At 35.4% G+C, this 26308-nt stretch overlaps 1 protein-coding gene across 2 annotated transcripts in view; it reads left to right on the forward strand.

Moving 5' to 3' along the window:
* Positions 1-26262, forward strand: part of SGO2 (shugoshin 2) — a 48142-nt gene extending 21880 nt beyond the window's left edge. Inside the window, exons 3-6 of one of the 2 annotated variants that reach the window (XM_030916336.1) lie at positions 12068-12297; positions 13410-16322; positions 17712-17862; positions 25910-26262. In XM_030916336.1, the coding sequence (XP_030772196.1) occupies positions 12068-12297; positions 13410-16322; positions 17712-17862; positions 25910-25925 (3310 nt within the window). In that variant the 3' untranslated portion in view covers positions 25926-26262. Of the gene's footprint in view, positions 1-12067; positions 12298-13409; positions 16323-17711; positions 17867-25909 lie in introns of those variants that run through there. The other variant, XM_030916337.1, reaches the window with a different exon arrangement.
* The last annotated feature ends 46 nt before the right edge of the window (positions 26263-26308 follow it).

A 26308-nucleotide genomic window follows, 5' to 3' on the forward strand; every position in this document is an offset into this window, starting at 1 on the left:
TTTATCAGCAAGGTCTTTGTGACCTGTACCTTTTGCTGATCTCCTGTCTCATCCATTGACTAAGAATGCCTTAACCTCCTGGGAGTGCAGCCCAGTAGGTCTCAGCCTTATTTTAGCTATCCCTTGTTCAAGAAGGAGTTGCTCTGGCTCAAACACCTCTGATATATCCGCCCCCTCCCCTCCTTTTACAAGGGAATCCTTAATCCTAAGGGTTGTAGAGGGATGAAAATTCATCTTCTGTAACTTCTTCAGGCTGAATAGGGGTGATGATATTCCTGCCTAACTGTTAAGGTCTCTTGTATTCGGGTAGAGAGGAGCTCAGTCAGAAGGCAACAGTATGGTGAGGGCCATTCATAACTCTTGAGTTCTGACAAAAGGTGATACCCGGAAGATTAATAAGTGTTCCATTTCAGAAAACATTAAGGGAGCCCATCCTGCATTCCTACACAAAGAGTACAACGGCAATATATTCTACAACAGTAAAGCAAAATAAGTAAAATTATCCCAAGTAAACTAAATAAGAAGACTTTCCATGAACTGGGCAATTGTTGGAACCAAGCTAATAGGGAGTCACTAACTGATTCCAAAACATGTCCAGAATTAGAATACTGATAGAGATTTCTACATTACCTGTCCCTCTTGTTTCTTTTGAGCAGCAGCCAGAGAACACTGATGGGCTCACAGGAATAAGCAGAGTCTAAAAAGAACATAAGTTCTTTTTAAATTGGCTTTGATGGAATGCTGTTCCATAAAGAATCTCAGATGAGACTTTTTAAAAGCTGAGCCCAGCCATGGGTTTGTACCCTCCAATACCTAGAACTTGAGTAAATTCCTCTCTTCTTGAGGTCCCAAGATAACTTGGGGCTCCTGGGCCCATCAGAAAATGACATTATTTACTTACAGGTCAAGAAACCTGTGCAGGGATTGTGTAGACAAGGTATGAGGCCAGTTTTCCCAATGGGCCTTTATTGGCTCTCTAAGTCAAATTTGATTCCTTAAAGGAAAGTACACCATTCCAGTCAATGCCTTGGTAAAATAACCAGTTTTTCCAACTGTGTCCTGTTGCACAAGAAAACAGATTCTTATTGTACTTATACAAACAACTATATTGCCATAAATTAAGAATATTCACAACTAGTTTTCAAATTCTGAAGAAATCAGAGAGAGAGAGAGAGAGAGAGAGAGAGAGAGAGAGAGAGATTGCCTGTGTCAAAGTGGGGAAGGCAAAGAGCTCAGGGAAGCCAGAGAAAGACCCACTCATTGCAATGACACTGAATCAAAAGTTCAGGTGGCCACTTGTCAGTTGTGAAGGATCTTTTCCAGAAGTCCCATCAGCTCTCAGGTTTCCCCCTTTAGGGGAGGAAAAAGCTCCCCATGTCCCATGAACCTGTACATGCCTAATCCTGTCACCCACAGCCATCTGCAAAGAGTGGAAGGCAAATTAATCCAAAGAGAAGAGTGGTTAACATCCCATAATTCCAAATTTGTTCTTAGCCAAGAGGGACTTTACTGATGGGGGGCCTCTAATCTCTAATCCCTACATCTTAGAAGGGACTCTAACCCTCATAAGTTGGGCCTCAAACTGAAGTTCAGTGAAGCATCCTTGCCTTTTATTAAGAGGGACCTTTAACCTACTCTGTCTTAGGAGAGACTCTAACTCCCCTAAGTTGGGCCTCTAACCCAATCCCATCCTTTACCTGAGCACCCCACCACTTACCCAAAGTTGGCCAATTGGTGCTGCGGTCTATTTCCTTTGGGTCGGGGTCTCCTCAGTATCGTCCCTTCATGGTTTGCCGGGAAGATGTTATTGGAAAGCGTCCTGATCCAGACCCCAAGAGAGGGTTCTTGGATCTCACGCAAGAAAGAATTCAAGGCAAATCCTTAAAGTAAAAGCAAGTTTATTAGGAAAGTAAAGGAATAAGAAATGGCTACCCCATAGGCAGAGAAGCTCTGCTTTTTAAATTTAATATTCTTCTTAATGTTAGTATATAGCAATATAATTTTTGGATATTGACGTTATTTCCAGTGACCTTGCTATTCTAATAGTTTGTGAATATAATTTTACTATTTGTGAATAAGGGCAGTTTTATTCCCCCCAACCTCCTAGTATATAGGCTTTTCTTTTATATTTATTTATTTATTTATTTATTTATTTATTTATTTATTTCCAGGTTTTGGCTTTTATTTTTTATGTTGCATTGGCTACTTTTTTTTTTTTTTTTTTTCCTTTTTTTGAGACAGAGTCTCACTCTGTCACCAAGCTTGAGTGCAATGGTGTGATCTCGGCTCACTGCAACCTCCACCTCCTGGGTTCAAGCGATTCTCCTGCCTCAGCCTCCCGAGCAGCTGGGACTACGGGCACACACCATCATGCCTGGCTAATTTTTGTATTTTTAGTAGAGATGGGGTTTCACCATGTTGGCCAGGGTGGTCTCAATCTCTTGACCTTGTGATCTGCCCACCTTGGCCTCCCAAAGTGCTGGGATTACAGGCATGAGCCACCGTGCCTGGCCAGCTACTTGTTAAATATTAAATAAAAGAAGTAAGAACAGGCATTCATATTGTATTCCCATTATTAAATATTGTATTCCTGTTATTAAATATTATGCCTGCTGTTGTGTTTTTGTAGATTCTCTTAATCAGATTATGAAAATTTCCTTGTACTTTCAGTTTGCTGAGAGTTTTTCATGAATAGCTACTGAATTTTATCAAATGCTTTTTCTGTCACTGAGTAGATACTAATTTTTTCTTTTTTCTATTAATGTTATGGATTTTTAATATTTTTTATTCATATAATGAATTATAAGGATTTTTGAATGTTAAACCACAATTTCATTTCTACAATGAACTGCTCCTGATGAAGTATCCTTTTGATATGCCACAAAATTGTAATTGCTAATTTTTAAAAAAGATTTTTGCATCATTTTACATCATTGTATGTTGATGAAAATGATTTATAATTTTTGTTTCTTGTAATAGATTTTATCAGGTTTTTGTATTTATAGTATGCTGGTCACTGTAAATGAATTAAGTGCACCTCTTTTTCTGTTTTATGGTAGTATTTGTGTACGATATGGTTTTTTTTTTTTAATGTTTAGAAGTTATCTGGGCTTGCTTGCAGTTTTCTTGTGGAAAAGGTTTTGATAACATCTCTTTTTTTTTTTTGAGATGGAGTTTCACTCTTGCAACCCAGGCTAGAGTGCAATGCTGCGATCTTGGCTCACTGCAGCCTCTGCCTTCCGAGTTCAAGTGGTTCTCCTGTCTCAGCCTCCCGAGTAGCTGGGATTACAGATGCCCACCCCCATGCCCAGCTAAATGTTGTATATTTTGTAGAGACAGGGTTTCGCCATGTTGGCCAGGCTGGTGTTGAACCACCTGCCTCGGCCTCCCAGTGTGCTGGGATTACAGGCATGAGCCACCATGCCTGACTTAACATCTCATTTCTTTAATAGGTATAAGAATATTCAGATTTCCTATTTCTTCTTATGTTAGGTTAAATTGTTTTAAAGAATTTGACCATTTCATCTAAAATTACTGGCATAAAATTGTCCATAATATTATCAAGTTATGTGCTTAATGTGTTTTGGGTATGTAGTGAGGTTCTCTTCTTCTTTCTCAGTACTGGTTATTTGTGTTTCATCACTGTTTTTCTTAATTAGTCTTGCTCTAGAGGTCTGTCAATTTTATTCATCTTTGTGAAGGTCCCATTTGGAGCTATGTTGTTGTTTTAGTATATTTGTTTTCTATTTCATTGATTCTGCTTCTTATTGTTTCTTTCCTTCTTTCTGTTTTGCTTTTCTTTTCATTATTATTACTCTTATTAGTTGCTTCTTGGGATAGATTATCAATTTTCAGCCTGTCTTTTAAAAAAATAAGCATTTCAGGTTATTTTCCTATAATCACTGCTTTAGCTGTGTTCCACAATTTTTGTTTATTTTGTGATGAGTTCTCATGTGCTGTTGCCCAAGCTGGACTTGATCTCCTGGGTTCAAATGATCCTCCTGCTTTAGCAGGCATGCATCATCAGTCTCCTAGATTCACAGTTTTTGATATACCATATCATTATTTAGTTCAAGATTTTTTTTTTCTGATTTTTTATTTGACCCTATGGATCACTTACAAGTATATTGTTTAATTTCTAAGCTGATGGGTATTTTTATTTTTACTTTTTGTTGTTGATGTCTAGCTTAATTCCACTATAATTAGGGACCATAATTCAAATGAATTTAGATTTTTGAAGTATGTTGGGAATTTCATTAGGACAAAGATTGATCTAATTTGGTAAGTATTTGGGGTGCACATGAAAAAAAACATGTATTTTGCAGTTGTTGAACCCTGTATTTTATGTATGGCAGCCATGTCTAGTTTGTTAATTATAGTCTTCCATATCCTTCCTGCTTCTGTTGTCTGTTTATTCTATCAGTTATTGAGAGAAGTTTATTAAAGTCTACCGTTATGATTATGGATTCATCTGTTTCTCCTTTTAGTTTTCTCATTTTTTGCTGTATGTATTTTAAAGCTATTATTACGTACTCACATTTAGGACTGATTTATTTTTCTGATTTCTCGCAATGGTTCCTGCTTTAAAGTCTATTTTGTTTGGTATAATATTTCCATGATATATCTTTTTCTATACCCTCACTTCAAATTCTGTTATATTTAAAATGCTATATAGGTCCATCAGGTGTCATTTCATCATCTTCAGGCATCTATCTTTTTCTGTTGAAAAGTTAGCACCTTTCTTACAAGCTGAAGAAGTTCCCTTTTTTCTGGTTTTCTGAGTTTTTATAATGAATTTGTATTGAATTTTATCAAATTATTTTTTTGCATTTGTAGAGAGAATCATTATTTTTCTCATTTGTTTTATTAATACAGTGACTTCAGTGGATTTTCTAATGCAAACTTTGCGTTCCTGAAAAGAAATTCCAATCTGTTATGATGTATTATTCTATTTACATAATACAAAGATTATTGTATTGTATTTCTGGGTTTGATTTGCTAATGTTTTCTTTAAAATTTTGTACTATGTACATAAGGGATATTGGTCTTTAATTTTCTTACAAAAACCGTTGATAGGTTTTGACAATGGTTGTGCTGGCCTCATGAGATGAGAAGCATTTGTCTTCCTCAATTTTTGAAAGAATTTGTACAATTGGTAGTTTTTCTTTAATGTTTAGTAGAATTCACAAGAGAAGTAATTCGGGCCTGGAGTTTTTAATTATGAATTTAATTTTTAAAATAGATATGGGCTTTTCAAATTTTTGGTTTGTTTTCAAGTCAGTTTAGAAAGTGTTTGTCTTTCAGGCCAGGCGCGGTGGCTCAAGCCTGTAATCCCAGCACTTTGGGAGGCCGAGACGGGCGGATCACGAGGTCAGGAGATCAAGACCATCCTGGCTAACACAGTGAAACCCCGTCTATACTAAAAAATACAAAACTCTAGCCAGGCGAGGTGGCAGACGCCTGTAGTCCCAGCTAGTCGGGAGGCTGAGGCAGGAGAATGGCGTAAACCCAGAAGGCGGAGCTTGCAGTGAGCTGAGATCCGGCCACTGCGCTCCAGCCTGAGCGACAGAGCGAGACTCCGTCTCAAAAAAAAAAAAAAAGAAAATGTTAATGTTTGTCTTTCAAGAAAATCACCCATCTCATCTAGTCAGTAAGGTTTATTGGTATAAAGTTGTTTATACTATGCTTTTCTTATTCTTTTTTTTTAATACTTTAAGTTCTAGAGTACATGTGCACAATGTGCAGGTTTGTTACATATGCATACATCTACCATGTTGGTATGCTGTACCCATTAACTCGTCATTTACATTAGGTGTATCTCCTAATGCTATCCCTCCCCCTTACCCCCACCCCACGACAGGTCCCGGCGTGTGATGTTCCCCACCCTGTGTCCAAGTGTTCTCATTGTTCAGTTCCCACCTATGAGTGAGAACATGTGGTATGCGTTTTTCTGTCTTTGCGATAGTTTGCTCAGAATGATGGTTTCCAGCTTCATCCATGTCCCCACAAAGGACATGAACTCGTCGTTTTTTATGGCTGCATAATATTCCATGATGTATATGTGCCACATTTTCTTTCTTTCTTTTTTTTTTTTTTTTTTCTTTCTCTTTTTTTTGAGACAGAGTCTTACTCTGTCACCAGGGCTGGAGTGCAGTGGCATGATCTCGGCTCACTGCAACCTCCATCTCCCTAGTTCAAGCGATTCTCCTGCGTCAGCTTCCCAAATAGCTGGGAATACAGGCGCCCGCCACCACGGCCAGCTAATTTTTTTTGTATTTTTAGTAGAGACGGGGTTTCACCATGTTGGCCAGGATGGTCTCAATCTCTTGACCTCGTGATCCGCCCGCCTCGGCTTCCCAAAGTGCTGGGATAACAGGCGTGAGCCACCATGCCCAGCACGTGCCACATTTTCTTAATCCAGTCTATCATTGTGGACATTTGGGTTGGTTACAAGTCTTTACTCTTGTGAATAGTGCCACAATAAACATACGCATGCATGTGTCTTTATAGCAGGATGATTTATAATCCTTTGGGTATATACCCAGTAATGGGATGGCTGGGTCAAATGGTATTTCTAGTTCTAGATCCTTGGGGAATCACCACACTGTCTTCCACAATGGTTGAACTAGTTTACAGTCCCACCAGCAGTGTAAAAGTGTTCCTATTTCTCCACATCCTCTCCAGCACCTGTTGTTTCCTGACTTTTTTAATGATTGCCATTCTAACTGGTGTGAGATGGTATCTCATTGTGGTTTTGATTTGCATTTCTCTGATGGCCAGTAATGATGAACATTTTTTCATGTGTCTGTTGGCTGCATAAATGTCTTCTTTTGAGAAGTGTCTGTTCATATCCTTCACCCAGTTTTTGATGGGGTTGATTTTTTTCTTATAAATTTATTTAAGTTCTTTGTAGATTCTGGATATTAGCACTTTGTTAGATGGGTAGATTGCAAAAATTTTCTCCCATTCTGTAGGTTGCCTGTTCACTCTGATGGTAGTTTCTTTTGCTGTGCAGAAGCTCTTTAGTTTAATTAGATCCCATTTGTCAATTTTGGCTTTTGTTGCCATTGCTTTTGGTGTTTTAGACATGAGGTCCTTGTCCATGCCTATGTCCTGATTAGTATTGCCTAGGTTTTCTTTTAGGGTTTTTATGGTCTTAGATCTAACATTTAAGTCTCTAATCCATCTTGAATTAATTTTTGTATAAGGTGTAAGGAAGGGATCCAGTTTCAGCTTTCTACATATGGTTAGCCAGTTTTCCTAGCACCATTTATTAAATAGGGAATCCTTTCCCCATTTCTTGTTTTTGTCAGGTTTGTCAAAGATCAGATGGTTGTAGATGTGTGGTATTATTTCTGAGGGCTTTATTCTGTTCCATTGGTCTGTATCTCTGTTTTGGTGCCAGTACCATGCTGTTTTGGTTACTGTAGCTTTGTAGTATAGTTTGAAGTCAGATAGTGTGATGCCTCCAGCTTTGTTCTTTTGGCTTAGAATTGTCTTGGCAATGTGAGCTCTTTTTTGGTTCCATATGAACTTTAAAGTAGTTTTTTCCAGTTCTGTGAAGAAAGTCATCAGTAGCTTGATGGGGATGGCATTGAATTTATAAATTACCTTGGGCAGTATAGTCATTTTCACAATATTGTTTCTTCCTATCCATGAGCATGAAATGTTCTTCCATTTGTTTGTGTCCTCTTTTATTTCGTTGAGCAGTGGTTTGTAGTTCTCCTTGAAGAGGTCCTTCCCATCCCTTGTAAGTTGGATTCTTATGTATTTTATTGTCTTTGAAGCAATTGTGAATGTGAGTTCACTCATCATTTGGCTCTCTGTTTGTTAATGGTGTATAGGAATGCTTGTGACTTTTGCACATTGATTTTGTATCCTGAGACTTTGCTGAAGTTGCTTATCAGCTTAAGGAGATTTTGGGCTGAGACAATGGGGTTTTCTAAATATATAATCATGTCATCTGCAAACAGGGACAATTTGACTTCCTCTTTTCCTAATAGAATACCCTTTATTTATTTCTCCTGCCTGATTGCCCTGGCCAGAACTTCCAACACTATGTTGAATAGGAGTGATGAGAGAGGGCATCCCTGTCTTGTGCCAGTTTTCAAAGGGAATGCTTTGGGTTTTTGCCCATTTAGTATGATATTGGCTATGGGTTTGTCATAAATAGCTCTTATTATTTTGAGATACATCCCATCAATACCTAATTTATTGAGAGTTTTTAGCATGAAGGGCTGTTGAATTTTGTCAAAGGCCTTTTCTGCATCTGTTGAGATAATCATGTGGTTTTTGTCTTTGGTTCTGTTTATATGATGGATTACGTTTATTGATTTGCGTATGTTGAACCAGCCTTGCATCCCAGGAATGAAGCCCACTTGATCATGATGGATAAGCTTTTTGATGTGCTGCTGAATTCGGTTTGCCAGTATTTTATTGAGGATTTTTGCATCGATGTTCATCAGGGATATTGGTCTAAAATTCTCTTTTTTTTGTTGTGTCTCTGCCAGGCTTTGGTACCAGATTGATGCTGGCCTCATAAAATGAGTTAGGGAGGACTCCCTCTTTTTCTATTGATTGGAATAGTTTCAGAAGGAATGGTACCAGCTCCTCTTTGTACCTCTTGTAGATTTCGGCTGTGAATCCGTCTGGTCCTGGACTTTTTTTGGTTGGTAGGCTATTATTGCCTCAATTTCAGAGCCTGTTATTGGTGTATTCAGGGATTCAGCTTCTTCTTGGTTTAATCTTGGGAGGATGTATGTGTCCAGGAATTTGTCCATTTCTTCTAGATTTTCTAGTTTATTTGCGTAAAGGTGTTTATAGTATTCTCTGATGGTAATTTGTATTTCTGTGGGATCAGTGGTGATATCCCCTTTATCATTTTTTATTGCATCTATTTGATTCTTTTCTCTTTTCTTCATTAGTCTTGCTAGCAGTCTATCAATTTTGTTGATCTTTTAAAAAAACCAGCTCCTGGATTCATGGATTTTTTGAAGGGTTTTTTGTGTCTCTGTCTCCTTCAATTCTGCTCTGATCTTAGTTATTCCTTGCCTTCTGCTAGCTTTTGAATGTGTTTGCCCTTGCTTCTCTAATTCTTTTAATTGTGATGTTAGGGTGTCAATTTTACATCTTTCCTGCTTTCTCTTGTGGGCATTTAGTGTTATAAATTTCCCTCTACACACTGCTTTAAATGTGTCCCAGAGATTCTGGTATTTTGTATCTCTGTTCTCATTGGTTTCAAAGAACATCTTTATTTCTGCCTACATTTTGTTATGTTACCCAGTAGTCATTCAGGAGCAGGTTGTTCAGTTTCCATGTAGTTGAACGGTTTTGAGTGAGTTTCTTAATCCTGAGTTCTAGTTTGATTGCACTGTGGTCTGAGAGACAGTTTGTTATAATTTGGTTCTTTTACATTTGCTGAGGAGTACTTTACTTCCAACTATGTGGTCAATTTTGGAATAAGTGCGATGTGGTGCTGAGAAGAATGTATATTCTGTTGATTTGGGGTGGAGAGTTCTGTAGATGTCTTATTAGGTCTGCTTGGTGCAGAGCTGAGTTCAATTCCTGGATATCCTTGTTAACTTTCTGTCTTGTGGATCTGTCTATTGTTGACAGTGGGATGTTAAAGTCTCCCATTATTATTGTGTGGGAGTCTAAGTCTCTTTGTAGCTCTCTAGGGACTTGCTTTATGAATCTGGGTATTCCTGTATTGGGTGCATATATATTTAGGATAGTTAGCTCTTCTTGTTGAACTGATCCCTTTACTATTTATGTAATGGCCTTCTTTGTCTCTTCTGATCTTTGTTGGTTTAAAGTCTGTTTTATGCAGCCCCTGCTATTTTTTGTTTTCCATTTGCTTGGTAGATCTTTCTCCATCCCTTTATTTTGAGCCTATGTGTGTCTCTGCACTTGAGATGGGTCTACTGAATACAGCACACTGATGGGTCTTGACTCTTTATCCAGTTTTCCAGTCTGTGTCTTTTAATTGGAGCATTTAGCCCATTTACATTTAAGATTAATATTGTTTCATGTGAATTTGATCCTGTCATTACGATGTTAGCTGATTATTTTGCTCGTTAGTTGATGCAGTTTCTTCCTAGCATCGTTGGTCTTTACAACATTGGCATGTTTTTGCAGTGACTGGTACCGGTTGTTCCTTTCCATGTTTAGCACTTCCTTCAGGAGTTCTTGTAAGACAGGCCTGGTGGTGACAGAATCTCTCAGCATTCACTTGTCTGTAAAGGATTTTATTTCTCCTTCACTTATGAAGCTTAGTTTGGCTGGACATGAAATTCTGAGTTGAAAATTCTTTTCTTTAAGAACGTTGAATATTGGCCGCCACTCTCTTCTGGCTTGTAGAGATTCTGCCAAGAGATCCACTGTTAGTCTGATGTGCTTCCCTTTGTGGATAACCCGACCTTTCTCTCTGGCTGCCCTTAACATTTTTTCCTTCATTTCAACTTTGGTGAATCTGACAATTATGTGTCTTGTAGTTGCTCTTCTTGAGGAGTATCTTTGTGTCATTCTCTGTATTTCCTGAATTTGAATGTTGGCCTGCATTGCTAGGTTGGGGAAGTTCTCCTGGATAATATCTTGAATAATTATTATACCTAATAATTAATGATATCAAGTATATTTTATGTACTTACTGGCCATTTGCATATCAGGATCATTCTCTTTTGATTATCTTTTCCCTGTGAGTTTAAATCATGTTTTCCTATTGCTTCATATATTGAATAATATTAGATTGCACCTGGGTATTGTGTATCCCTTGTTGTAGAAAATGTAGATTCAGTTATGCTCTCCCAAAGAGTTTTGATGTTTCAGTTTTATTAGGCAGTAACCTTGTCTGAACCCAAAATAAGCAACAAGTGAAGTTTCATTTTAGTTATTTTATCCTTAGATAGGCTGCTTCGAATCTTCCTCATATATATGGGATTCAGAGGTCAGCTAGATATTTGGGGAGCATTTATACACAAAATTTGGGGCTCTTCTCTCTACCTCTCTTATCTGATATTTTCCCCCATCACTTTACAGCTGTTATAGTTGCCCTGAATTCTAAACTTGAACCAATAAGACTGTAGGTTTCTAACTTTTTTTGAATGTGGCACCAGCTGAGGCTGTAAAACAATGGGAAACTCACTCTTCTTCCAAGTGTCGGCACCTCCTTTGCTAGCTCTCTACTTGCTTTTTGTCCATTCACTGAATTCTAGTAGTTGTTTTTTAAAATATTTTGTCCAGAATTTATAGTCATTATGTTAGGTAGGGTTGGTCTGATAGTAATTGTTTAGACATTACCAGAAACAGAGCCTCTCTGTTGATTTTTGTTAACTTGTTTCCTCAGTGGTATAGACATTTCCTCCCAACAGCTATTCTACTGGTAGTTGCCTTTAAATTTCTCGTAAATATTTATCAGAAATATTTTATTTTTCTTATTATAAATTATTTTAAAATATCTGTGATTTCCTTGGAATACAAGACAACTCTTTACTGTTGGTGGACGATATTACTCTTCATTCTTTGAATTCAAATATGTCAGTTTATCAAATTATTTCTGTGAGTTTCTATCTGTTTTCCTCCCATAGATTTAATTACTCTAGGAATAATGATTTTAGTGTACTTGGATGCCTTTTGGAAACATAGCAAACTTATTTCACACATAATTTTATAAACAATTATATTTGCTAGAAACCAAAGGAAGAGTTTTGGGTATTACATATAATTAATTATATGGAAAGTATAAATATTATATATGGCTATTTGTAAGTAAGTTTGGACTTTTTTAATATCCTTAGTGTAGTCTTCTAATAGCACAAGGAGTGAATGTATAAATTATCTTCTTTGGGGGCCACTGTGACTAAGGGGTTAAGAAGCATTCCTGTTTCCTTTCAAGTTCTGTTCTAGTGGGAACTACTCATTTCCTACCTTTAAGTGTCTTCATTGAAATTGAAAAAGTACCAGGGTGGATTTGTGGTTTGATCTTAAATAGAATATACAAATAACTGTCCATGCATTTAAAAAATTTATAAAATACATAATTTCTCATTTCCTTTCCACTTGCCTTTAGGGTTCCATTACCTTCAAATGATGATGAAGATGATGACAAAGAGAAAATGCAGTGTGACAACAATGTTAAATCAAAGACGTTACCTGATATTCCCTCTTCAGGATCAACAACACAACCTTTATCAACTCAGGATAATTTGGAAGTGTTATTTCTTAAAGAAAATAATCAAAATGTATATGGTTTAGATGGTTCAGAACATATTTCTTCTATAGTTGATGTACCTCCCAGTGGTGAGATTGTTTTAAAAATTCATTTTGAATATTTGTATTAGTTACATTCATCAGATATTCTTCCTGAGGGCAATTATGTGTAACAGTTAATAAGTTAGCTCTCTTATGTTACAGATTTGCTAACTTCTGCCATTTAAAACTGCTGGTGATAGATTTAATTTTAAAGTAAATATGCTGACAAACATCAGATCCACAGTGGCCTAATACTGTTACTCTGGAAGAAATGTTTAGAAATAAATGGACCTAATGAGCTTTTATTGGTATCTTAGCTTATGATTTGAAAGATACCCTATATTTACTTAGTTTTACCCTCTTTTTTCATAGATATGAAAATTGGGGTCTAGATAGATATAGAGACTCTTTTAAGATCATCACCAATTAATTAGTGGTAAAGCAAAAACTTGAACCTGGGTAATGGTTGAGCAAGAAAAAAGATGGCATTTACATTTTATTTACATAGTATTCCTAAATGATAATCTGTGGTGTAGTCTGGTGCTTACAGATTTGCCATAGATTTTCAGACTGGGATATGGAACCATAACAATTTTGAATTTAGAGGTTAGAATTGTTTTTCCTTTCTGAATGTGTGTGTGTGTGTGTGTGTATGTACACGTATATAATATATACACACACATATATACATATAATGTATACAGTATATGTATATACGTGTATATATTTACACACATACATATATTAATATATGTATATATAATTTATATAAATTTTAACTGCCTGTTGATAGTCTTTGACAGTAATCCTTTTCAGAGTTATCACGATTATTTGGGTTCATTTGCTGGCCTCCTTCCACTCTAGAAATGTATGCTAATGGCTCTACTCTTGGCTGTCCTCCACTCTATTGTTGGGGCTGAGGCAGAATTCTCAGTATATATTTTCTATAGATACAAATGTAAAATGTGATTTAGGAGTACTCATCATTTCTAACTTATTTTCTTATAAGCATAGATTCTTAGTAATATTAGGATCTGAGCAGGACACATTGTCAGAAATTATATCTGTGAAACAGCTTGATTTTTAATCTAATTTACTTAAAGTAACTTATTACATATTTCATTACTTATTTCTGAGTTTTGTTTTCCTTTTCTTAATAGAAAGCCATTCCCACTCAGACCAATGTTCTAAGAGTTCTCTAACGAGTGAGATGAGAAACGCCCAATCTATTGGCCACAGATGGGAGAAACCATCTCCTAGTAATGTGACTGAAAGGAAGAAGCGTGGGTCATCTTGGGAATCAAATAATCTTTCTGCAGACACTCCCTGTGCAACAGTTTTAGATCAACAACACATTTCAAGTCCAGAATTAAATTGCAATGATGAGATAAATGGTCATACTAATGAAACAAATACTGAAATGCAAAGAAATAAACAGGATCTTCCTGGCTTATCTTCTGAGTCTGCCAGAGAACCTAATGCAGAGTGCATGAATCAAGTTGAGGATAATGATGACTTTCAGTTGCAGAAAACTGTGTATGATGCTGACATGGATTTAACTGCTAGTGAAGTCAGCAAAATTGTCACAGTTTCAACAGGCATTAAAAAGAAAAGTAATAAAAAAACAAATGAACATGGAATGAAAACTTTCAGAAAAGTGAAAGATTCAAGCTCTGAAAAAAAGAGAGAAAGATCAAAGAGGCAGTTTAAAAATAGTTTAGATGTGGATATCGGGGAAAAGATTGAAAACAGGCCAGAAAGATCTGATGTCCTGGATGGCAAAAGGGATGCTGAAGATCCTGGTTTTATTTTCAATAATGAACAGCTGGCTCAGGTGAATGAACTGAAGAAAATGACCCTTCAAACTGGCTTTGAACAAGGTGACAGAGAAAACATACAGTGTAATAAAAAGAAGAAAAGAATAACAAATGAGCAAGAGGAAACATACTCTTTATCCCAAAGTTCAGATAAATTTCACCAGGAGAGTAAACTTGATAAGGGTCAGAATTCCCTAACTTGTAATAAAAGGAAAGCTTCTAGACAGACATTTGTGATTCACAAATTAGAAAAAGATAACTTACTCCCAAACCAAAAGGATAAAGTAACCATTTATGAAAACCTAGATGTCACAAATGAATTTCAAACAGTCAGTCTTTCCAGCAAAGATAATGGAAATTTGTGTGATTATGGGACCCACAATATATTGGATTCGAAAACGTATGTCACTGATATTCAACCTTCTGAGCAAAATGAATTAAACATTAATAAGCTTAGAAAGAAAGTAAACCGGAAGACAGAAATAATTTCTGGAATGAACCACATGTATGAGGATAATGATAAAGATGTGGTGCATGGCCTAAAAAAAGATAATTTTTTTTTCGAAACCCAAGAGGATAAAGAACCTGTCGCTGAAAACATAGAAGTTTCCAAAGAGCTTCAAATCCCAGCTCTTTCTACTGGAGATAATGAAAATCGATGTGACTATAGGACCCAGAATGTGTTGGGTTTGCAAAAGCAGATCACCAATATGTACCCCGTTCAGCAAAATGAATCAAAAGTTAATAAGAAACTTCGGCAGAAAGTAAATCGGAAGACAGAAATAATTTCTGAAGTGAATCATTTAGATAATGACAAAAGTATAGAATACACAGTTAAAAGTCATTCACTCTTTTTAACTCAAAAAGATAAGGAAATCATCCCTGGAAACTTAGAAGACCCAAGTGAGTTTGAAACACCTACTGTTTCTACCGAAGATAGTGGAAACCTGTATGATTCTGAGATTCAAAATGTTTTGGGGGTGAAACATGTCCATGATAGGCAACCTGCTTGTCAAAATGATTCAAAAATAGGTAAGAAGCTTCGACTAAATGTATCTCAAAAGTCGGAAATAATTCCTGAAACCAATCAAATATATGAGAATTATGACAAAAGTGTACATGACCTGGAAAAAGATAACTTCTTTTCTCTAACCCCAAAGGATAAAGAAACAATTTCTGAAAGTCTACAAGTCACAAATGAATTTCAAACAGTTGATCTTCCCATCAAAGATAATGGAAATTTATGTGATTATGACACCCAGAGTATACTGGATTTGAAAAAGTATGTTACTGATAGGAAATCTGCTGAGCAAAATGAATCAAAAATAAATAAGAAGCTCAGGAATAAAGTGAATTGGAACACAGAAATAATTTCTGAAATGAACCAGATATATGAGGATAATGATAAAGATGTACATGTCCAAGAAAGCTGTACAAAAGATCTTGATTTTAAAGTAAATAAATCTAAACAAAAACCTGAATGCCAAGACATTATCAATGAACACTATATGGAAATCAACAGTAATGAAAAGGAAAGTTGTGATCAAATTTCAGATTCCTACAAAGTAGTTAAAAAGTGTAGGAAAGAATCATCATGCAAGGCAAAGAACATTTTGACAAAAGGTAAGAACAAACTTGCTTCACAGTTAACAGAATCTTCACAGACATCTGTCTCCTTAGAATCTGATTTAAAACATATTACTAGTGAAGCAGATTCTGATCCAGGAAACCCGGTTGAACTATGTAAGACTCAGAAGCAAAGCACTACCACTTTGAATAAAAAAGGAGATACCCCTTTTGTGGAAGAAATAAAAGAAGGAGAATGTCAGGTTAAAAAGGTAAATAAAGTGACATCTAAGTCAAAGAAAAGGAAGACCTCCATAGATCCTTCTCCAGAGAGCCATGAAGTAATGGAAAGAATACTTGACAGCATTCAGGGAAAGTCTACTGCATGTGAACATGCTGATAAGGAAAACAATTTGGAGAATGAGAAAATGGTCAAAAATAAGCCAGACTTCTACGCAAAGGCATTTAAATCTTTGCCTGAGATATATTCACCCAACATACAAGATTCTTCCTTTCACAGTGTTCGTGAAGGTTTAGTACCTTTGAGCATTTCTTCTAGTAAAAATGTGATAATAAAAGAAAATTTTGTCTTGGAGTGCTCACCAGCCTTTCAAGTAAGTGATGATGAGCATGAGAAAATGAACGAGATGAAATTTAAAGTCAACCGGAGAACCCAAAAGTCAGGAATAGGTAGGTTAATAATCATTATGAAATGATAAAGCTTTAGAAGTGTTTTGGTTTTGGTTTTTGTTTTTTACTTAGCCAATGAAGTATTTTCTAAGTGGTATTTTTATGGAATTTAAAAACAATATATAACTGAGTACATGATCCATAGCAATAGCATGAAGGAATAAAGAAAGTTTCATACTTCGGGAAATAACAGTGAGAGTATCTTGGACATTTACAACTACAAACGGATTTGGCCTTTACCACAAACTTGCCTAATAAAGACCTTAGGCAAATAATTTCCTTTTTCATACATTTGAAGAAAATTGAATGTTTTAAATGTATATAATAATGAATTGTACTGGTTTTTATTTTACTGAAGACAGTTGCACTTTTCTTGAGGGTGAGAGACTTTCCCCATTCAACAACATATATTTAATGTGATCGAACCCTTCTAAATATTTTAGAGGACTGAAAAATAAACAGTACCAACCCCCTTTCCTCAGATTCCATGCATGTAACAAACATCATTGTGAAATGGAATGATTCTTTAAGCACATGTATTATGCTAAGGGATATAATGGGGCGTAATTTTGACTAGAGGAATCTTCAAAAGCATCCTTAAATAGGTAGCATTTTAGGCCCTAAAGGATAAGTAAGATTTTTACCTGTAGTATTTACTTTTTATTTTTTCCCAGTTATTAAAATAGTACTCATTGCAGAAAATCAAAAGTAGAAAGTCAGAAAAAGGGAGGGGAAAATAATCACCTGGGAGAACTTTAGTCCATTTACCATGTGCATGCAGACCCAAATCTGGAATTTTAAATATATATTTGAAGTCATACTATATTTATCTCATTACTTACCTCATTTTTTTCTTAACAGTGAATCCTAAAGTTCTTTTGCCATTAGAAATTTTGTAATATTAAACATTCCTATACCAATTTAAAATTTTTACTGGGAGCCTATTATTTCAATATATGTGTGTAGATCCCTAAGGTTCTGGTGGGTAAGTCAATTGCAGGTAAAAGCACACCGAAGCAAAAGAATTACGAAGGTCTAGAGTTGCAGGATTTGTTAGAGGACTGGTGAGACATTTTTTATCTGCTCCTCATGGTGCCTTTCACAGAGTGAGTGATCAGTGGTGTATATGTTGAATGAATGTTCTGTAATTTGTGTGCTTCCATGAAAAGAGTTGGACTAGGATGAACTTTTGGGACCCATATGTGATTTCAGAATAAAAAAGTTGCCGGCTACTCTGACAGTTTGTTTCAAATGTTAGTCTCTTTCCTCTCAAAATTGAATCAAGATTTAAAATTTGCTGCAGGGATTTGCAAACCACTATATAGCTCATATCTATTTGTATCTCTATATACTTTTAAAAATATTTGTGAAAAATCATATTCTTTTCAGGCGATAGACCATTACAGGACTTGACAAATACCAGTTTTGTTTCAAATAACACTGCTGAATCTGAAAATAAGTCAGAAGATCTATCTTCAGAACGGACAAGCAGAAGAAGAAGGTGTACTCCTTTCCATTTTAAAGAGCCAAGCCTCAGAGAGTAGGTATTTCAAGTGATTTTAGTATGCCATTATAAAATATATCCTTAAAAAAATTTCTGCCTGAATTAGTATTTGAGCACTTCTGATAATTCAATAAAACGTATATTATTGATATGTAACAACCACAGTATGATTTGGGTAAGATTTGAAGAAATATGTCCTTTGAACAGGCTATTTTTGGGGGGTTGGAGGGTTGTCTGGATTTAAATTGATTTACTTTTGGGTAGTTCCCAGTTCTACTACTGTCATATTTTAAATTGTAACCTGATAATTATAATTTTTAAAATTCGTGGCCTGTGATTTGCAAGCTATTTTTGTTACCCCATTTGTTTATTTCCTACCTTGTTCCCTAGAAGTCAAAGTGGTTTATGTGTCCTTTATTCTCAAAAGAATAACAGTCCTTTCTCTTTATTTTTGTAAATTTCAAACATACCCCAACAAAGAGAATAGTGCCCTCCTGCAATTTATCCATTCCTCAGGTTCAACAGTTATCAACACTTTGTCATATTTGCTTCATCTGTCCTTTTTGTTGTATTTTAGAGTCTCAAATATTGAGTCATTTAATTCTGAAAACACTTCTATATATCTCTCTCTAAAAAGTAAGAACTTAAATTTCTTAGCAAAACTAGACAACAATGATCACATCTAACAAAAAAGAATGATTTTCATGGGTATTTTAAAACAATAACCAACAGATGGCAGTAATATAAGGGAGGGTAAAAGAAAATTAAAAGTGAAATTAAGGACCAAGGGACCTTTTTTCTTTTCTTTTCTTTCTTTTTCTTTCTTTTTTCTTTTTTTTTTTTTTTTTTTTTTCTTTTTTTAACAGCTATTGAGAGATACAGTTCACACAATTTAAACTGTACAATTTAGGCCAGACATAGTGGCTCACACCTGTAATCCCAGCACTGTGGGAGGCTAAGGCAGGTGGATCACTTGAGGCCAGGAGTTCAAGACCAGTCTAGCCCCCATCTCTACTAAAAACGCAAAAAGTAGCCAGGCATGGTGGTGCATGCCTATAGTCCCAGCTGCTTGGGAGGCTGAGGCAGGAGAATCACCTTGAACCCAGAGGCGGATGTTGCAGTGAACTGAGATTATACCACAGCACTCCAACCTGGGTGACAGAGTGAGACTCTGTCTCAAAAAAGAAAAAAAAAAGTGTGCAATATTCTGGTTTTTAGTATAATCATAGATATGTGCAACCATTACCAGAGTCGATTTGACAACATTTCTTTACTTAAAAAGAAACCCTGTACCCTTTAATTATCTCTTTCCTATCCCCCAATTCTAGGCAACCACTAATCAACTTCTTGTCTCTCTAGATTTCCTTGTTCTAGACATTTCAAATGAATGGAATAATGGAATATGTGGTATTTGCAACTGGCTTCTTTCACCCAGCATGTTTTAAAGTTTCTTTCATATTGTAGCATGTATCAGTATTTCATTCATTTTTATGACTGAATAATATTCCATTGTGTAGATACCACATTTTGTTCATCCATTTGTGCTTTCATGGACAATTGGGTTGTTTTCATCTTTTGGCTATTATGAATATGCTACTATGAACATTCATTTGCAAGGTTTTGTGTGTAAAGTTTTTTTTTTTTTTCTTGGATATATCCCTAGAAGTGGAATTGCTGAGTCTGTGTAATTGTTTGAGGAACTGCCAAGCTGTTTCCAAAACTGCTGTACCATTTTACATGCTTACCAACTATGATGATTTTAAAAAATTTCTCCTTATCCTTACCAACACTTGTTTTTCTATGACTTTGGTTCTAGCCGTCCTAGTGGGTTTGAAGTGATATTGCATGGTGGTTTTGATTTGCAATCCCCTGATAACTAATGATGTTGAGTGTCTTTTCATGTGCTTACTGGCCATCTGTATATCTTCCTGGAGAAATGCCTGTTGAGATCCTTTGCCCATTTTTCAGTTGGGTCATTTGCCTTTTAATGAGTTATAAGTTCAACTTTTTATTTTGAACTAACTTTAGACTAATGGTAAAGTTGTAAAAATAATACAAAAGTTTCCCGTATGGTCCTCTCCCAGCATTCCTTAATTTTAATGTCTTATGTGCCCAGTAAAATTATCAAAACTAAAGAATTAGCATTGGTACAATACCATTAACTAACTATAGACTTTCACTAACATCACTTTCTGTTTCAGAATTCTATCTGGAGTCCCACATTGCATTTAGTTGTTGTTTTTCCTAAGCATCCTTTAACCTATGACAGTTTCTCAGTCTTTTCTTTTTTTCTGCCTTGGACACCTTTGAAGACTACTGGTCAGTTTATTTTGTAGAATATCTCTCGGTTTGGGTTTGTCTGATGTTTTCTCATGATTGCAATGCAGTTGTGCTTTTTTGGCAAATATTTCACAGAAATTACATGTCCTTCTTGCCTCATTTCAAGGCTTCATGATATCAGCATGTTTCATTACTGTCATGTTAGCCTTGATTCCTTGGTTAAGGTGGTATCTGCTGGGGTTTTTACTGTGAAGTCACAATCTTTTCCTCTGTTGTTAATGAACATGGAAGGGAGATACTTTGAGTCTATATATTCCATTTCTCAAACTTTCACCTACTAAATTTAGCGTCCATTGGTGGATCTTGCCTGCAACAGTTACTACTATGGGTACTATTAGTAATGATTTTTGATTTCTCCCTTTTCTTCTACATTAATTGGAATCCATCTGTAAGGAAGAGTTGTCTTTTCTCCCTCTATTTATATATCTCTTTTGTTCTATAGATGAAAGTCCAATACCATCAATATTTATCTGGTTGCTCAAGTTATTCCAACTTTGACCACTAAGAGTTCCTTCAGGTTGGCTTCCATGTCCTTTTGACATGACTTCGTACTATTTGGAGCACTTTCTTACTTTCTAACACATGGGATGTTCCAGGCTCATCCTAGTGAGAAGTGCCAGAATCAGGCACTTCTTTGAGAATCCTGGTTCCCTTAATTAGAGAATTTTGCTTAGAAACCAAGATCTGAGCACTAAGTATGCTCATTGCTTCTATTGTGTTGCATTAGTTATCTATTACTCCATAACAATATTCCCATAAACCTATGGCTTAAAGTAGCAATCTGGACACAGCTTAATTGGGTGCTCTGCTTAGGGTCTGACAAAGCTGCACTAAAGGTGTCATACAGGCTGGTTCTCATCTGGAGGCTGTACTGGGGAAGAATCTGCTTTCAACTCACACAGGTTGTTGGCAGAATTTGTTTCCTTGTGGTTCTGGACAGAGGGCCTCATCTTCTTGGTGTTGACTAGAGGCTGTCCTTAGCTTCTTGCCACACGGCCTCCTTTCCAGCATGGCCACTTACTTCAAAGCCAGCTATGGAGAATCTCTAGAGCAAGTCCTCTAGCAAGATAGAGTCTTATGTAACAAAATGTCATCTCGGAAGTGAGACGTCTCATCACCTTTGCCAGTGGTCTCCTTGTTTATTGTAGAGGATCTTTAGTATGTTTTAATGTCTGGTAGTGCTAATATCCTCTCACGGTTTTTCTTTTTCATTGTTTCCCTCACTGTTCTTGAATGTTTGTTGTTCCAAATGAACCTTAGGATGGTATTGACTTGTCTGGCTCGGAGTTTCATAATCTTAGCACTGTTGACATTTGGGGCTAGATATTTCTCTTTTATGGGATGCTCTCCTGTGTATTATAGGATGTTTAGTGGTATCCCTGACCTCCATCCACTAGGTGTCAGTAGCACCCTCACATTTATAACAACCAAAATTATGTCTCCAGATGTTGCAAAATTTCAATTGGGAGGTAAAATCATCCTGAGTTGAAAACCACTAGTCTACAAGTATTTAGTTTTCTTGCTATTATATATGGACATGTAACTGATGCCCAATGTTGTTCATATATATGAAAGCCGTTGAATTCTGTGTCATTTTATATCTTGCTACTTACTGAACTCTGCTATTCTCTTATCTCACTGATTGTCTTGAGTTCTCCAGGTATAGTATGATATCATCTGAAAATAGAGATAGTTTTACCTCATTACCCCTTTGTATGCCTCTTATTGTTTTTCTATTAGCATTGGCTAATAACTCAGGTACAATGTTAAAATAGTAGCAGGAATAGTAGGCATGCTTGCCTTGTTCCTGATTTTAGTAGAAATACTTCTGTTGAAGTATTTTTGTCTCTCCATTAAACAAGATACTTGCTTTAAGATTAAGATATGTAGATAATTTACTAAGAAAATGCCCCTTGATGCCTATTGAGTGTTTTTATCATGAATGATTGTTGAATTTTGTCAAAGGCTTGTTCAGCATTTATGAAAATAATCATACACTTTATTTTCTTACATGCATTAACATGGCATCTGTTGATGAGTTTTCTAGTACCAAACTCACCTTGCTTTCCTGGAATAAATCTCACTTTGTCATGGAGTATGTTTTTCATAATGTGATGTTGAATTGAGTTTGCCAAAATATTGTTTAGAATTTTTATATCAACATTCATAATTGATGTGAGTCTATAGTTATCCATCTTTGAATTGTCTTTATCTGGCCTAGGTATCATATTAAGGGAATCAAGAAAGTCATCATCTTGGTTCCTTTAATGAAATAATTTCTATTTCACTATAATTTAGAGTACATTATAATTTATGTTTATAATTATTTGTATGTTATATACTTATATAACTTTAGAACATTGAGACTCTGGTTTTTGGAAGTTTGTTAGCATTCCCCTCTGAAACCATCTGGACCTAGTATTGTTTTGTGTGGGATAGCTCCCTAATAATGTTGACTGTTTTTTGTGTGTGTGCAAATTAGTCTGTTTAAGCTTTTTTGCTCTAATGGGGTCAATTTTTGTTATTTGTATTTTTTTTTCGTTATTTGTATTATATTTCCATAGGAAATTATCCATTTCATCTAAGTTTTCACATTTATTTGCATAAAAGTCTGCAAATTATCTTTTATGAATTAGACATGTAAATTAATTTTAAATCTTTTTTCCCATACTTATTTTACCTATATCATTTATCATTTTTTGTGTGTGTTCTTTTTCTCTTTTTCTTGATCAAATTAGGTAGTAGTTTATTTATTAACTTTTCCAAAAAATCAGGACTTTGATTTACTAATTGTATCTATTTTTCTGTTCTCTAACTCACTGATTTCTGCTTCATATTTATTATCTCCTTCTTTGTGTTTTCTTTGATTTACTTTATTGTTGTTGTTTTCTTATTTCAATTTATCATTTTTATTCTTTCATTTATATAGATAACAGTGTTTTATGACCAGGCACAGTGGCTCACACCTGTAATCCCAACACTTAATAGCCAGGCATGTTGGCATGTGCTTGTAGTCAGTCCCAGCTGCTACTAGAGAGGCTGAGGTGGGAGGATAGTTTGGGCCTGGTAGGTTGAGGCTGCAGTGAGCCATGATTGTGCCACTGCACAGAGAAAGATCCTGACTCAAAAAATTAAAAATAAAAATAAATAAATAGAGCACAAAACACAGATTTTAAAAATAAGTATCTTTTGCAATCAATTTTTCTTTGATCAGTGCTTTCAGTGTATCTTGATTCTGATACATAATGTTTCCAATGTGGTTTAAGTTTCTTCTTTTCTTCAGGAGTTATTAGGAGGTTTTAAAAATTCCAGGTAGATGAACCTTTCTGGTTTTTTGTTTTTATTTGTAAACCTAGTTTTATTGCATTTTGGTCAGAAATTATTTATCGTAGTATTTCTGCTTTATGGAAATTGCCAGTATTTTCTTTGTGACTTACTATAGGATCAGCATTTATAACAGTGCTATGAGTGCTTGAGAAAAATGTGTATTCTCTATAATCAGGATCTAAAGTTTGATATATATCCATAAGACTTACTGTATTTATTATGCTGCTTAGATCTTCTCTTTACTTATTTTTTGTAAATAAGTGATCTGTTTTGTACTAAGGTTATACTAAGAGTCGTATATTAAAATGTATTGTGTCCTGTGTTTCCATGTATCTCCTGTAGTTTTTGCTTCAGAAAGGTGGTTCCTCTGCTTTTTGCTATGTAAATATCATAATTATTACCTATTCATTTTGGATTGTGGCCTTTTTTATATTAAAAATGTCCTCATTTCTCATGTTCAGTGCTCTGGACTAAAGACTTAAAGTCTTTAAGAGATAAACTTTAAAAACATATTTATGTGACCTTCCTGATAACTCCTACCACTCCCACCTTCAGTACCTATGATGATCATTCCATAATAGCAAGCAGCTTTAATTAGGATCTACTTTCATGGGAGCTACTAGAAGCTAGTGCATACCATTTCCAATCCAAAAAGAAGGTAGAAAAAAAGTGGCAACTGGGTGGTCATCACTCAGAATTTATACTGAATGTTGTGACTTTTGCTTTTAAAATTTTACCAGCTAAGCTGTATAGCAAATCATCTGCATGCACTGTACATCTAAACTAAAATAGAACATTATTTCCTTACAGCATTTTGCTGTGTTTTATTTAGAATAGGTACTTTTCACAGGATTAATTAAACTGTCTAATTACGCAAGGCAGTGGTATCACACTGGCTCTGGAGAGGAGTACAAAGGCGTGAAAGACACCTTTCCACCTAATCTTGTATACCTTTTTAATTTGGGACCATGTCTATGTATTTCATCTAAAAACCACACTTACACACATGCATGTAAAATATAAATAAACTCTATATCTTGAAACATGATGTATTAGGTGCATGAATCCACCCTCTTACTGAAAAAATAAAATTATTGGGTAAAATACTAAAAAACGTACCTTGAACGCATTTCTTAGCTAATGACTATTAGCTAACCAATGTTTCTTTTAGTAGGAAACTAAGAAAAGCTCAGATCAAAGATCAAATGAGAGCAGGAACTCAGAGGGGAACTGACCTTATCCTGAAGATATTTGTCTAACTAGGTGAACCTTAACATTTCATTCACAGCCTTATGGGGCTAGGGACAGAAGACAAATCCTAGGGTTTATCCAAAATAAAGAGTCTATTAGATCTTCTTCCACAAAGTTGATCTACTTTCTCAGTAGAAGAGCAAACTAAAAATAAGCTCCCCACTAGCTTGCTCAGCCCCAGGGAATAACTTGGGTGCTGATTAAGGAGGAAAAAAATCTTTCCTTAGAATTCATAACCAAAATACAGCCTTTATTACAGATTATAGCTGGAATTCACAATATTTCGAAGGCACAAAAAAATTGAAGCTGAGGATTGAGTATAATTAGTGCATGAACTGTAGTGCCCTGTTGTCTATTAGAAGCAAATATTTTGTAGGGAGTTGTCCATCTCACACCTCAACATGTTTTTTGCACAGCCAAAGTTCCAAGGAAAATGAAGGGCTAGCTCATAGTTAAGAAAAACACTACATACACAGGGGAACAAGGTATCAGCAGAAACAGCAAATCAGACACAGAATATAAAATGCTTAATGTTTAAATAAAGGAGAGGCTTGAAAATGAATGAAGATGTTGAGTGGAAAAAGTAAGTCACAGAAAAACACCTACAGTACGATTCCATTGATGTAAAGATATCTATTAAACATAGATAAAACCAAACATTATACTTTTTAGGAGAGCAATACACAAGTGCTTAAAACAAAAACCGTAAAGAAGGAGTGATAATACAATTCAGGATAGTGGTCCCTTTTTCGGGGAGGAGAGGGATGTGATCAGAAAGGGGCACACTGGAGGTGTGGTAATATTTTGTTTCTTAACTTGGGTGTAGGAATATGAGCACTTACTTTGTTTTTAAATTGTATATTTTCACATGTTCTTGAACATATGCTAAATTTCTAATAAAAAGGAACTATGTAATAAATGTAATATATAAAATCTATGTTGATTAATTTTTCTTAAATATTTGAAATGAATTATTTGAAATACTCTTGATAGTGAGAACTATAAGATTTCAGAAAAAATAGAGTATTTCAAATATTTAACAAAGCTTATGGTTTAAGGAAACTTCTTTTCTACTGATATGATGAAACAATTTTCTTCTCCATGCGTCACAGCAAAAGCATTAATTTTGGGTTGTTATTAATCTTCCTTTTTTTCTACTTTGCAGCAAGATGAGAAGATGAAGTGAATGTATGGATTCTGGTTTTTCTGAATTTTCAAAGCATAAGGAATCAAAACAGAAATATAACTAGTATCAAGAAGATGAAGTGCTTGATGAAAAGTTTTTTTGTTGTTGTTGTTTTTGGACTTTGACAGAGTGTTGATTTGTCCATTAATATTTATTAATAGGTATATGTGATAAAATAGCTATTTTGTAACATTAAGCTTTTTAAGTCATTTTGGTCATCATATAACATCTTCCTGTTTATTTAAGCTTCTTTTTACCTAGTAGCCTTTAACCAAACAATAGCTATTAACGTTTTAACCAAATAAAATGTGTTAAAATACCTTTGCATTGGTTATCTTGTATACTAGTCTGTCTTGTTTTGCTGTGTGTTTTTAATCC

The sequence above is a fragment of the Rhinopithecus roxellana genome, chromosome 14 (assembly GCF_007565055.1).
Source record: "Rhinopithecus roxellana isolate Shanxi Qingling chromosome 14, ASM756505v1, whole genome shotgun sequence".
Lineage (NCBI taxonomy): Eukaryota > Metazoa > Chordata > Mammalia > Primates > Cercopithecidae > Rhinopithecus > Rhinopithecus roxellana.